This window comes from Phascolarctos cinereus, unplaced genomic scaffold (genome assembly GCF_003287225.1).
Source record: "Phascolarctos cinereus isolate Bilbo 61053 unplaced genomic scaffold, phaCin_HiC Scaffold_1;HRSCAF=81, whole genome shotgun sequence".
In the NCBI taxonomy this organism is placed as follows: Eukaryota; Metazoa; Chordata; class Mammalia; order Diprotodontia; family Phascolarctidae; genus Phascolarctos; species Phascolarctos cinereus.
This window is the reverse complement of record NW_027555514.1, coordinates 756,026-770,263: the sequence shown is the minus strand read 5'-3', so window position 1 is coordinate 770,263 and position 14,238 is coordinate 756,026. Positions and strand designations below refer to the sequence as shown.

At 48.1% G+C, this 14,238-nt stretch overlaps 1 protein-coding gene across 6 annotated transcripts in view; it reads right to left on the bottom strand.

Moving 5' to 3' along the window:
* DYNC1I1 (dynein cytoplasmic 1 intermediate chain 1) overlaps positions 1–14,238 on the bottom strand; it is a 193,159-nt gene that overhangs the window by 135,999 nt on the left and 42,922 nt on the right. For 4 of the 6 annotated variants that reach the window (XM_020999971.2, XM_020999975.2, XM_020999972.2 and 1 more), the window contains 2 exons: positions 11,724–11,792; positions 6,585–6,700 (listed from right to left, as the gene is read on the bottom strand). In XM_020999971.2, coding sequence (XP_020855630.1) covers positions 6,585–6,700; positions 11,724–11,792 — 185 coding nt within the window. The remainder of the gene's footprint in view (positions 1–6,584; positions 6,701–11,723; positions 11,793–14,238) is intronic. The other 2 variants (XM_020999973.2, XM_020999974.2) reach the window with 1 other exon arrangement.

Below are 14,238 nucleotides of genomic sequence, written 5' to 3'. Positions count from 1 at the left end.
ATTATGGTTTTTAATCTATTCCGCTATCCTCCTCCGTTTTATGGGAGAGTTCATTCCATTCACATTCACAGTTATGGTTACTATCTGTGTCTTTCTCCCCATCCTTCCCTCCAGCCCCCATTTATGCTTTTCTTTCTCCTTTTCCCTCCTCACTAGTGTTTTGCTTTTGACCACCACCTCCCTCAGTCCCACCTCCCTTCTATTAGCCTTTCTTCCCCTTTATCCTTACTACTTCTTCCCTCCCTTCCTATCCCCCCTTCCTTTTCTTTCCCCTTTTCCTACCTACTGCCTATAGAGCAAGTTAGATTTCTATACCTAACTGATTATGTTATTCCCTTCCTGAGCCAAATCTGATGAGAGTAAGATATAAACAATGCTCATCTCCCTCCCTTCTTTCCCTCTGCTGTAACAGGTTTTTGTGCCTTTTCCTGTAATGTAATTTACCCTTGTCTGCCTCCTCCTTTCCTTTTCTCTCAGTACCCTTTCTTAGATCATATTAATTCACTTACTTGGATCCATTTAACCCACTTGATTAGATTTTTTTTATCATTACATCAAAGTGAACTTAGATGTATACACCCTTTATGTATATCCTTTAAACATGGTGTAATGACAATACAGTTCTCAAGAGTTACAAATGTCATCTGCCCTTGTAGGGATGTTAACAGTTTGCCCTTATTAACAACATATTGTAGCTTTCTGTCCCATTTACCTTTTTATGTCTCTCTTGAGTCTTGTATTTGAAGATCAAATTTTCTGTTGAGCTCTGTTCTTTTTATTAGGAAGGTTTAGAAGTCCCCTATTTAATTGAATATCCATCTCCTCCCCTGAAATATCATGCTCATTTTCTCTGGGTAATTGATCCTTGGTTGTAATCCAAGCTCCTTTGCTTACAGAATATCATGTTCCACACCCTATGGTCTTTTAATGTAGAAACTGCAAGGTCCTGTGCAATCCTGACTGTGGTTCCATGATATTTAAATTGCTTCTTTCTGGCTGCTTGCAGTATTTTCTCTTTGACCTGGTAATTTTGGAATTTGGCTATTATATTCCTTGGTGTTTTCAATTTGGGATCTCTGTCAGGAGGTGATCAGTGGATTCTTTCTATGGTTATTTTGCCCTCTGGCTCTAAGACCTCAAGGCAGTTTTCCTTTATGATTCCCTGAAAGACACTGTCCAGGCTCTTTTTTTCATCGTGATTTTCAGGTAGACCAATAATTTTTAAATTGTCTCTCCTGGATCGATTTTCCAGGTCTGCGCTGTTTTTACCAATGAGGTATCTTACATTTTCATCTATTTTTTCATTCTTTTTTTTCTGTTTGACTGTTTCTTGCTGTCCCATAGAGTCATTAGCTTCCATTTGCCCAATTCTAATTTTTAACAAATTGTTTTCTTCTATTAGATTTTGTACCTCTTTCCCCATTTGGCCAATTGTATTTTTTAGTGACTGGTTTTCTTCAGTGTATTTTTTTTTCCAACTGGCCAATTGTATTTTTTAAGGACTCTTCTACCTCTCTCATTTGACTTCTAAAATCCTTCTTGAGCTCTTCTAAGAAGGTTCTTTGGGCTTCAGACCAGCTCATATTCTCTTCTGAGGTTCCAAATGTGGGTTTGTTGACAATGTTGTCCTCTTCAGAATTTCTCCCTTGATCTTCACTGTTCTCATAATATGAATCTATGGTACATTTCTTTTTGCTCATGGTGTTTGCCTATTTCCTGGCCTTTAAAGAGATTGAGCTCTCCTGCTGGGGAGCAGAGAACATTGACCCAAACTTCCTGTGTTGGGAGCCCTGGGCCTGGTCACTGGCTTTGTGTGCTGGGGCCTCCAGTGTTAGCAGTTGGAGGCTGTAGGGCTCTGGCAGCTTACCTGGTGTTGAGCTGGAATCAGCAACACTGGAACTCTAGGGGTAAAATTGGGCAGTGTGGCTCCTGGAGGTTGCCTGCCCTTCCTTTCCTTTCACTTTCTTCAGCTCCTTTCAGATGAATGTTGCAGGATGTTTATCTGCCTGGGGCCCCTTGAAATGCTGCTTCCCTTAGTTTTGCTGAGGCACTAGGAGACTTGTTTGCTGTAGAATGCTGAGGCACCTGGTGGTTTTCTGAGCTGGTTTCCACTGGTTCCCCCCACCCTCACTGAGGCACTTGGGGGTCCAGGTGTTGGCGTTTGCCTGCTCCACCACCTGGGTTTCAGGATATCCTCCTGGTATGCTGAGGTGGGGCTTTCCACCAGCTTGCTGGGTTTTGCACAGCTCCCCTTCCCCCAGGGCAAGAGGGGCCCTTCCTATTAATCCCTCAAGCTACCTGGGGCACTGGACTGCTGCACCCCATCTTTCTTCTGGTTCAGCTATTGCAGGGCTTTTCCTGGGGTGATATTTTCTGGGCTTTCAGAGGTTGACAAGTGACAGTGAGAGCAACTTGCTTCTTACTCCTCTATCTTGGTTCCCAGAAAGTCCAAGGGCTTTCTTGGCAAAGACACTGGAGGGGTTTGCCATTTCCTTCTCCAATGGATCACCTCCAGTGACCAAGATAGCTCGCAGAGTGATAGTCACAGACCCAAAGAAAACCAAGAGAGAACAAGAGCTCTGGGAATTCCTCCCCTTGGTGGCCAGGATGTGTGGGGCTCCACTCCACTCCTGCTGAGGCTCAGTCACACCCTGCTGGGGTTAGGGCCACAGGAATTCCCCAGAGGGGCACAGGACAGCAGATTCTGACTTTGGGACTCATTATTCAGGTCAAAACAGAAAACAACTCAAGGTTTAGTCCCTCAGCTTTTCTAAGGGCTTGCAGGTTGCTTATAGATGTTCCCTGGGTCTGTCTCCAAGTCTCCCCAGAGCTGCTAGAGGTAATAAGCTCCTAAGGCAGAGGACTTCATTTGGAGGGGGAAAGTCCCTAGAGCCTGAATTTAAGGATGGGGGCCTCCCAACAGCACCCTCCCCAGGCAATGATGGCAAGGTTCTTGTGTCTCGGGTGTATTCACACAAAAACAGCCCTGAGAGCACGGAAGGATAAGGATTAGCCTCAATTTATCAGTGAAGAAATTGAGACCCAGAGAGGGGAAGTCCCCTGCCTCGTGTCACACAGGGACCAGGGCTCAAGATGAGGTTTCCTACATTCAACTTTGGGCTGCTTTCTATGGCTCATGCTGCCACCATCTGCTACTTTGGGACTGGCAGGATGACTCCCCAAATCTCCTGCTTGTTCTCCCTGCCTCATGTCTCCCTTCTTCAATCTATCCTTCACACAGCAGCCACAACGACTCTGCTACAGCATAGATCTGACCATGTCACTCCCTTACTCATCAAACTCCAGTGGCTCCCTATGACCTTCAGACTGAAATATCAGCTCCTTTTTTGGCACATGGTGAATGATTCTTTTTATTTGTTTTTTTTTTTTGTGAGGCAATGGGGTGAAGTGACTTGCCCAGGGTCACACAGCTAGTGTCAAGTGTCTGAGGCCAGATTTGAACTCAGCTCTTCCTGAATCCAGGGCTGGTGCTCCATTCACTGTGCTATCTAGCTGCCCCATGGTGAATGATTCTTAACCTGAGTACTGGCACCTGCTCGTTGCAATGGGGAGACAGTTCCCACCCTTCCCTGTCCCCTTCAGGACCGAACAGGAACATGGAGGTGGGGACCAAAGTAGGGGACAGCACTTCAGCACCATGGCCAGAGCCACAGAGGTCTCTGAGAAAGGGCTGCAATTCTTCCTTGAAGATACAGGTGCATTTCTACCCTAGAGCCGTTCTCCTTCTACGGAGTCCCTGGAGGGCAAGGGTGCCTTTGGTGGGTGTAGTGTGAATCAACGATCTTCACCATTTTTCCTGGGTCTGACTACTAAATGCCCACGGGCAGAGGGACTTTGAGAAATCATACAAGCCACCCTGGGATAATAGTGATCTTGGCTTACAGGGTCCCTTATAGATCTGGCCTCCTTTGAGTCTCAAAACAACTCAGTGAGGAAGGAGGTGCAAGGGGGATTAATGTCATTATGCAAATGAAGAAACTGAGACTGGGTGGGGGGATGGGTATTAACACTTGGCAAGCAGCAAAGATGGAACTCAAACCCAGTTCTGCCCACTTCACCCCAGTCCTGCCTCTCACCAGTGCCCAGATCTCCAGACTGGGCTCTGAATTCCCACTGGGGAGATAATGACATTAAATATGGGAATTCTTCAGGCTTCCCAGAGATGCCAGAGAATGTATAACAGTATCCTGGCTTGACCAGTGCCAGCCCCAAGCATCCAACAGAAGTCCCTAGATGGTGCCCAGCCAGCCCCCTTCCTGTACACCCCCAAGGAGCCGTGGCATCTCAGTCCAGCATGTAGGCACTATAGGATGGTTTACTAGGGAGGTACTAGAGGCTCCACCCCCCGAGAGCCTGACTGGGGTGGTCAGAAAAATGGAGAGTCCCTCTAGTTGCTGCTGAAGCAGGCATCCCTGCAGCCAGGCTTGTGAGAGCTTCCAGGAGAGCTCTGGGCCAGGTCAGTCTACAGCCTTCAAGAACAGATGCTGTACTTGGCTCCTTGGCCCCTCCCAGGATGCACTGACTATGGAAAGCTCTCTGGGCAGGTCTGACACAGCAGCTCTCCTGGAACTCTTCGAATCACTGGTGGACCTGCTCTGCTGACAGCCACCAGAGGGCGTGCTTGGCTTACTCCGGGAGCCCAGACCCCATCGCCAAGCTGGCATCAGTCCCAGGAAGCACACACACGGACAGGCACATACAAAAATGTGTACGCACACCTGGACACACCCTGAGAGGCAGAGTTGTTCCCTTTTCTCTGTTGTGCTTGGCTATTTTCTCCTCAGTGCCAAGCACTGACCAATGTCTGGACTACTGAGGGACAGTGGGTTAGAGCTCATGAGAAAGACAGTGTGCTCACTGACTCTGCCTGCAGCAGGGTCACCCGAGCCAGCCAGAGGCCACTCAGTTGGTGCCTATCTGCAGGGCATGTGAGTTCCAGAAGCCTTGGCTGCCAGGACCTGACCCAGCCCATGAATGCCTGTGCTAAGCACAAGGGTGTGGTAAGAATGCAGAATTCAGAAGGGAAAAGGTAACTGAGGAAACCCTCCACAACTTTGCGGAACACTTGGCTGATAAGGGTCTGATATCCAATCTATATAAAGCAGCCATTCAACCATATAAGAATAAAAGCCACTCTCTAATTGACAAATGGCTGAGACAAGTGAACAAGCATTTTTTTTATTTTAATTTTAATTTTTTTTTTGGTGAGGGCAATTGGGGTTAAGGGACTTGCCCAGGGTCACACAGCTAGTAAGTGTTATGTGTCTGAGGCCAGATTTGAACTCAGGTCCTCCTGACTCCAGGGCCTGTGCTCTATCCACTGGGCCACCTGGCTGCCCCCTGAACAAGCATTTATTAAGTGATGACTTTGTTCCAGGAAGTGTGCTAAAGTCACAGAATGTGAATAAGGAGGTTACCTAAAGCCATAGGAGAAGACACTGAAAATCACTAACAATTAGAGAAATGCAAATGAAAGCAACTGAGGCAGTACCTCACCCCATCAGAATGGCCAAGCAAAAGAGAATGATCAATGGGGAAGGGGCTGAGGGGAAGTAGTCACATGAAGGCATTGCTGGTGGAGGAGTAAATGTGGATATCAATTTGGAATCACCTCCCCCCAAAGTCACTAAACTGTGCTCATAATTGATACACTGATAACGCCAGCCATTCTATGCCCCAAAGAGACCAAAGGAAGAAGAAAAGAGCCCGTGTGTATAGCAGCTCTGTCTGAGGCGGCAAAGGAATGGACGCAAAGGGGGTGCTCATGTTTTTGGAGAATGGCTGCACAAATTGTGGCACAGGAATGTGTTATTGATGAATAAGAAAGCTTCAGAGAAATGAGGAAAGAGCTCTACGAACTGACTCTGAGCAAAGTGATGGAGCTGGAAGAACAATTTATATAAGAGCAGACCAACAAAGACAAATGATGCAGAAAGACTTAAGAACCCTGATCAAGGCGACGGCCAGCCACAGTCTTATCCGCTGGGCCCCCCACTCCCATCCCCCTCCTCCCTCTCCCACCCCCACCCCCCCGCTGACCACCAGAGATGGGGGATTCAGGGCACAGGACATTTGGGGGTGGGACCAGCACAAGAGTTTATTTGCTTGACTACACTCATTGTGTTATGCAGGATCCATCTTCTTTTTCAATGGTGGGAGTAAGTAGGAGGGGGAAAGTTACTTTTTGTTAATAGAAGAAACTTTAATTAAAAATGACTTCTCTAGGATTTCTACCAAATTCACCTGCTCAGGTGACAAATCCGATCCCACCCCTGGGATGATGACTTCTGCTAACGTGAATCACTTCTGAGGAGGAAGAGAGAGCCTGCCTTTCTGACCACCTGCCCCTCACCCCCACCTTGGTAGCCTGTTCCCCTCCAGCTTTACACAGGTGCCTTAAGCCTTTGGCTTTAGGGGTGGAGATAATTCACCAGATGGAGCATGGGAAAGAGGGAGGGAGGATCTTCTCCCCACCCCTCCGTGCCCCATCCCAACCCCCTCCCAAATTGAATCCTTCCATGGAGACATATCCATTTCAAGGTGGAAAAACAAATGAATTTTACCTTCTGACTGGTGTGTGTCCAGTGGAGTCTGTGTCTCCTTACAATAGGATACAACTTCCCTGGGCAAGAAGTCCACTTGAGTCACCTTTGACACGCCGAGTTTATGCAGTCTCCGCCTGGAAAGGACAAACGGAACAAGCCATGAAGTGGGCAGGTGATCCTCCCAGGGCTGGCCCCAGCTCCACCCCCATGCAGCCCAAGCAATGGCAGTGCCAGCTAGTAAGACCAGCAGCAGAAGGCAGGAGGGCCAGCTCTGTCCCTGCAGAGGCAAGGTACTGCCTCCTCCCTCGCTGGCCTCTGCTTCCTCTTATGCAGAATGGGGGGCTTGGCCTTGAGGGGCCTGCATTGCTCTGAGGTCCCTGCCAGCTCTAAGTCTGCGAATCTGCTTCATTAGGGCTTAGAAAGAGCCCTTGGGGCTCCCCTGGTCATTTGGGATAAATGCAGGAACAACACAGAAAAGGGAGTGGGAAGAGATTGAGCCCTCTGTCAAACTCTCTCATCTCAACATCGTAGGCCAACCGGCCATGAACAGAGGGTCAGAAACAGGGGCATGACCTGGGAGAATCCAAACAGCAGAGGGGCCAGAGAGAGGAGAGCTGAGAGAAGCACAGATCCACAGGCCCAGGACCTGTTTACCCTGAAGATGTTTCAAATTCACCACTCTAAGTAGCCCCACACACATACCCCACAGGCTGTATCCCCCAGACCCCTGGGACACAGAAAGGCATCATGACCTGGCTCACTGATCCAGGGCACTGAGTGGTCAATGCATAAACTAATGATCCTGGCTCCTCCCAGGTGGCATCCGTGGTATGTGCATAGGTCTGTGGGGGCAGGGGGAGGGGAGGGGACCAGCATCTGGGAATAAGGAAAGGTCTACTGTAGAAGCTGATGTTTGAGCTGGACTTTGAAGGGAGCCAGAGATTCTAAAGGTGGAGGTGAGGAGGGAGGACATTCTAGGCCTAGGGAACAGCCTGGACAAAGGCATAGAGGCCAGAGATGAAGTGTCTAATGGGAACAAGGAGATCAATTTGACCAGACTATGGAGTGCCTGGAAAGGTAGATTGGAGCCAAGTGAAGAAGGCCTTTAAACACCAACCAAAGGAGTCTGTGTTTGGAGGTTCTGAGCAGGAGAATGAGGAGGTTATACCTGTGCTTTAGGGAAGTGCCCCTGGGCTTGGAGGGGGGAAGAAACAAAAGGCAGGAGACCAGTACAGGTGAATGACCACAGGGGCTGGCCCCAGGGCTGGAGAGGAGCCATGCAGATCTGGTGGAGCCGACTGGGAGGCTTCTTTGATACTGGACAGGGTGGAGAGCAAGGACTCAAGGACACCCCAGAGGTTGTGAACCCAGGGCTTAAGGAAGTGAGAAGATCATGAGTTCTGAGTTGGACAAGTTGAGTTAGAGGCACCCACAGAACATTCAAAATGTCCAACAAGACAACTGGTGATATGGATTGGGAGCCCAAGAAGAGACTGGGACTGGGAGCTATCTGCGAAGAGATGATCATTGATGCCATGGGAGTGGATGAGGTCAACAAAATGGGACTCAGGCTAGAGACCTGGGGGACACCCACAGCTCGGGGTGGTGGTGGTGGATGACAGCCCAGCAGAGGAAACTGAGAAGGACCGGCCAGATAGGTGGGAGAACCAGAAGAGAACATTCATGAAGAGCCAGAAAAGAGAGAGAGCCCGGGAGGAGTGGTCATCAGTGTCAAACAGAGAAGAGGTCAACCAGGATGAGGACTGAGAAAAGGCCATCAGATTTGGGGATCAGGAGATCACTGGGCATCTTGGATGGGTTGAGATCGGCCCACTAATGACCCCTGGTGGAACTTTTCAGACACTCTGAAAAGTAATTTGGAATTATGCTTTAAAAGGGGGGGTGGCCCAGGCTACAGACTGGACACACAAACTCATTGGAGGAAGAGCCCCCAGATGGCAAAACTCTCTTCTCTACAACTCACCCCCTTAGGTCCTGAGTGGTTATGACTGGCCGAGGGTCTCGGATCCAACGCCTATCAGAGGTGGGACTTGAACCCAGATCTTCCTGACTCCAAGGCCAGTTCCCTATTCCCTATGCCAGGCTTCCTCACACTTTTAAAAAACAAGAAGAGATCCCACTGCTGGGCACACGCCTCAGGTAGGGCCATGGTGAACAGGTCTTCCCTGTACCTGAACAGAGCAGGGCTGCCTGTGAGTCCAAGAGCCGCTCAGCAGCTGGAGTCAGTCAAGGAAACTGTGAGGCATGCAGGTGGGGGCTTTTCTTGTTCTAAGTCACCATGAGTATAATTGGGAAGTTAAGTGGGCTGATGCCAAGCAAAGGAAACCCAGCCAGGAAGGCCAAAAGACAAGAAGGGAAAGCCCAACAAAGAAAACCTGAATGCCTGCATGAGCAAGGGCTCAAACGCAGAGGAGAGACAGCTGCAGAGCCGGGGAACCAGGGTGTGCATGAATCAATTAGTCATTTTATTCTGTGTTCTGGGGGTGGTTCTCTGGGAGGGTGGAGAGATCTTTGGGTACTGGGAAAGGTGATGGGTCATGGAAAAGCAGGCAAGAACAATTTTTAAAAATGATCTTTGGTAACTTTGACAGTTTCAGTGGAGTGACAAGGTTGGAGTGAGACCAGAAATGGAGACAGGGAGTGTGACGAGCTTTGTTAAGTTTAATGAGAGGGCACCTGATCAGATCTTCTTGTTGGGGAAGGGACTGGAGCTCTCAGCAACCCCTGGGAAGACTCAGAATTCCTGGTCGTGTGTGTGCGTGCGCACACATATGCATGAGTGTTCTGATCTGTGGGAGGGAGTCACGTCTGGGGAAAGGACAGAAGGAGGGGCAGCTAAGTGGCGCAGTGGATAGAACACCAGCCCCGAAGTCAGGAGGACCTGAGTTCAAATCCAGCCTCAGATCAAACACTTGACACTTACTAGCTGTGTGACCCTGGGCAAGTCACTTAACCCCAATTGCCTGGAAAAAAAAAAGACAGAAGGAGCCCTAGAGCACACCTGGCCCATATCCCTCATTTTACAGATGAGGAAACTGAGGCCCAGAGGCCACAGAAGCAGATTTATAGCTAGAAGAGTCTTAGATGCCTTTGGCTCAGCCCCCCATTAACAGATGGGGTAACCAAGGCCCAGAGAGGTCTACTACCCCAAGGACTTGCTGGAAACAAGCAGTCAAATGAGAAAACTGGAATTTCTGAGAAGCTTCCACTGGTTCCAAGCCTTGGCTTCCTATGGACTCTGGCCTCCTGACCCCTGTCCTGTGCCCCTTCACCACAAGCAGATGGGCTGATGCCTGAGTCACCTAGAGGCCTTTGCAGGTCTCTTTGGCTGGCTGCCCCCAGTGGCCATGCTGAAGCTACTCTGCTGGCCACTCTCCTCTGGTAGATGGGACTGCTGCCTGTGGCTGACCTTTTCACTTGGGCTTCCTTCCTACCAGCCCCACAGATTCAGTTGATCCCGGGCACCCAAGCTAGCTTCTGGTGAGGCCATACCCATCTCCAAGTTTTCTCACTGTCCTAGATGCCACAGCCCCGGGCCCCCTCTGCTGGCCTGGGGCATCAGAGAACTTCAAACCAAGGCACTCAGGAAGTTGGGCTGACCCCAGACAGTCCATCAGCATCCCCTCTGATGCCTGGGCTGGAGGTCTCAGGTATGGAAATGCAATGGGTTCCAGGAGGAGGCAGCTTCCTAGTCACATACACCCACCAAGAAAGCTCCAGGAGCACTGTTCCAGGAGGGCTTTGGAAATGACTCAGCCTCTCCAGTTGGGGTGGTAAATGGTCCATCCAAGGCCCCAGGACCAGCTGCAGACAGAAATGCTCTCAGAACAGGCTTCCCCAAGGCCTCTACCAGGGCCCACACTGCAGCCAGAAGTGACCATGGATGGAAGTTCTGCTTGGAACAAGCACAGACTGTGGAGGGCTGGGGGGCAGGGTGGAGGCAGTGAGATTAAGTTCCCAGAGAGGCAGGAAAGTCTAATGGGAGTTGGAATCCAAAGACCTGGATTCAAATCCTGTCTCAGACATTGACAGCTGGGTGACCCTGGGCTTCCCATTTCACTTCTCCCAGCCTCAGTTTCCTCATCTGTAAATAGGGATAATAATATTAGCACCTCCCTCCCAGGGCTGTCATGAGGATCAACAGAGTGCCTATCTGCAAAGTGCCTGGAAACTCTTCAAGTATTCTAGGATGTTCTAGGATATTCTAGGATGTTCTGTGATATTCTAGGACATTCTGGGATGTTCTATGATACATGAATTCTAGGATAAGGAACTCCAGGATTGTAGTTGTTCTTATGACCTTGTGATTTGGTCTTTTCTCTGCCTCAGCCTCAATGTCCTCATCTGTTAAATGGGGGACTGGCCTTGGTGGACCTTGCATTGCTCCAGAAGGCTCAGAGAACTGCAGGCCCCGCCTCGACTGCTTCTTTCATGCTCTCCCTCCTCCCCCGCCCAGGGTGCGCCTGATCCCCAGAACCCTGTCCGTGTTTCCTTTCTTGCTCACTTGGGCCACTTCCTGAGGTGTGTTGGAAGGCACAGGGCCTCGGTTCCTATACTCCCCTTCCCCACCTGACACAGCGTCTTTCAGCTGAGCAGAGCTGCTGGTGAGGACCACTGGGAAAACCAGCCCGCAGGCCTGGAGAACCCACTCCCTCACCACTGCTTCAATAGGTTTCTCCAGAGGCCTGGGCACCAACAAACACCCCAGCCCTAATGACCAGTGGTTATTATGAGGCCCTGTGGGTAAGGAGAGATTGGGCAGCACACAGGACACAGGAGGAGCTCTTGAATAGGGACCCCAGACAGAAACAGAACCCCACACGCTGTTAGTCAAGGAAAGCCCAGCTGATGTGAGGCTCGTCAATCCCATCCTCACACAGAGGCATGTGAGGAACTTGGGGGGATGAAGCTGTTCCCCTTGTCCCTCTTGGAAAGAAAAAGGGGTCACATGGGTAGGGGTAGCAATGGTCATCTTTTTGTGGCTTCTTTTCCTCAAAAAGATGCTTCCTTTGAAGTTCAGGGAATGACTGGAAGGAAATCAGCAGATTCAGCAGAGGGGGACAGACAAGAGCCCAGCCTTTCCAACACAGCCTTTGCAAAGAAAACCAAACACAGAACAAAAGAGCTGACGAATACCCAATGTCTGAGTCTGTCTGGAGCTGCAGCACTGAGGGGTCAGTGTCCCATTGCAGGGTCCTAAGGCAGCTGGTTATCAGTTGTGCAGCACAAAGGGAGAAAGAACACACAGGGTTAACAAAAAGGGTGAAAAAAACCATCTTGTGATCAAGTCAGTGCCATTTACATACACAGAAACATGTGCGGTCCCCAGACCCAGGGTGAGAGAGAAGCCAGGTAAAGGACAAACAGGGGTCAGTGCCAGGCAACGGGGTGAGGGAAGGGCTCTCGAGGGGTCTTCTCAGAAGAAGGCCCAGGGCCAAGGAATTAATCTGTGGCCTCCCTTCATTCCGCACCTGGCTGCTGTTTATGTCACTAATTAGACTAGTTGTTCTGTTAATGTCCAGCCTTAGTCTCTGGCCACAATAACTCTGAACGTGCCCAGGCTTACCAGGTGCTCCATCATCTTTCAATCCCTGCTGTGAATCTGATTTGTTCATGGTGAATAATTGGGGCAGATATTGCTGTAGTCTCTTTGCTAAGATATTACTTAATTTGGGGGGGATCAATATTCATTAGTGATATAGGTCTATAGTTTTCTTTCTCTTCTATACCTCTCCCTGGTTTTAGTATTAGTTCTACATTTGTCTCATAAAATAATTTGAGAGTGCATTCTCAATTGTTGAGAATGACTTCAGTGGAATAAATATTAATAGTGCTGAACAAGCTTGGCGGAATACCTCTCTAAATCTGTCTAGGCCAAAGTTTTGGTTTGTTTAGTTTTCCTGGGGTCATTCATTCACTGCTTGCTCAGTTTCAGTTTCTAAGACTGCATTCTTTAAGATAACGGGTTCTTCTTTTGTTAATTTGGATATTTCCTAGTTAATGGGTAGGCATTCTTTTTCTTTAAGTTCTCGGTTAACTGGCACTAAATTGCGTATATAAGCTCATGATTCCTGTTTTTATTTGTTCTTGACTCACTATCAATCCACCTTGTTCATTTCTTACTTTGGTCATTGGATCTTCCTCTCCTTTTTGGCCATTAGCCAGTGGTTTAATGATTTTGTTAGCACTAAAAAGAAACCGGCTCCTAGTTTTGCTTGTCATTTTTATAGTTCTTTTGTTTTCACTTGTGTCTATTTCTCCTCTTATTTTCAAGGCTTATTTTTCTATGCTTGTCTGGGTTTTAATTTGTTTATTTTCTAGATCTGTCAATTGTATTCTCAGGTCATTATTCCCGTCTTTTTCCATTTTAGTCACCCTGTTTTTCTTAGGAGTGTTTTAGCTGCATCCCCAAATTTTTTCATGTTGCCTCATTTTTTTGATGTGCCTTAACATAGTTGTTAATTATTTCCATCCACAGTTATTGTTACTTGACCTCATTGTCCATGATGTTACTACTTAGCCTCTCTGTAGGTCTGCATTTTTTCTTGTATATTAGTTAATAACTATAATCTAAAGAAGATGCTTTACTATTTCTGCCTTTTAACATTTATTTATGATTTATATGTACGTGATCAGCTTTATGAAGATATCATATGATGGTGATAAATATGTACATTCTTTAATATTTCCATTCAGAAGATATTGTCTTTCAAATCTAATTTTCAGTACTGTTCATCTGTGTTTTCTTTTTTTGGTCTGTATAGTTTTTTGTTAGATTCATCCAACTTTGAAAGAGATACATCTCAGCCTCCTATAATTATTCTATAACTAACCTATATTGTTTTGTAACTCAGTTAATTTTAGCCTGGTTGACTTGAATACATAAACTCTATTATGAAATTTCATATCCTGTTCTGCTCCGGGGTCCCTGAGGATCCAGAGGCTATTCATTTTCAAGGCAGCTTAGCAGAAGGGAGATAGCCATGCACTGGAGGAAAAGCCAAGTGCAAACATCCAAGTAACCCAGAACAAGAAGTACACAGGAAGGCACCCATGTTCAGGGAAACTGTAGACTTGTGTGTCACGTCACCGCCTTCATTGTCAGGGCCCACAAACCAAGCAGTAGAAATGTATAGGCTCCCTAGACACCTCTAGAAGAACTCTTATAAATCCCCAAATATAGCACTAAGTGGGATCCAGAATCCAATATGGAACTTGCTTATTCTAGACACTTACCTTTCAGAAGGAGCTTCTCACAACCAAAGTGATGGGGTCAGTTAAACTGATTTCTGTTAGAAGTGTTCTCTGGGCTCTGAACCTCAAGTCCCTCCCTCATCATCTCAAGATCATTGCGAGGATTCTGCTCAGGAAGCAGTTTCTACTGATGGTTAGAAGCACTTGGTTGCAAGGAATTGGTCTAGAGACTGGCCTGCATTTGCCTGGAAGTTCTTGGCCATCTAACCCCATGATGACCCTTTCCAGACTCTCAGGTGTTGGTGCAGCTGACTTGTGCCCAACTGCCCAGTACTTCCTCGGATAAGGCTCACCGTGCTCAGCTCATCCCTGGGAAGAGACTGCTATCCTAGCCAGGCAGCAGATTGAATGAGTCCTCTGCCTTGGGGCTCAGGATGGCCATGGGATGCAAATGGAA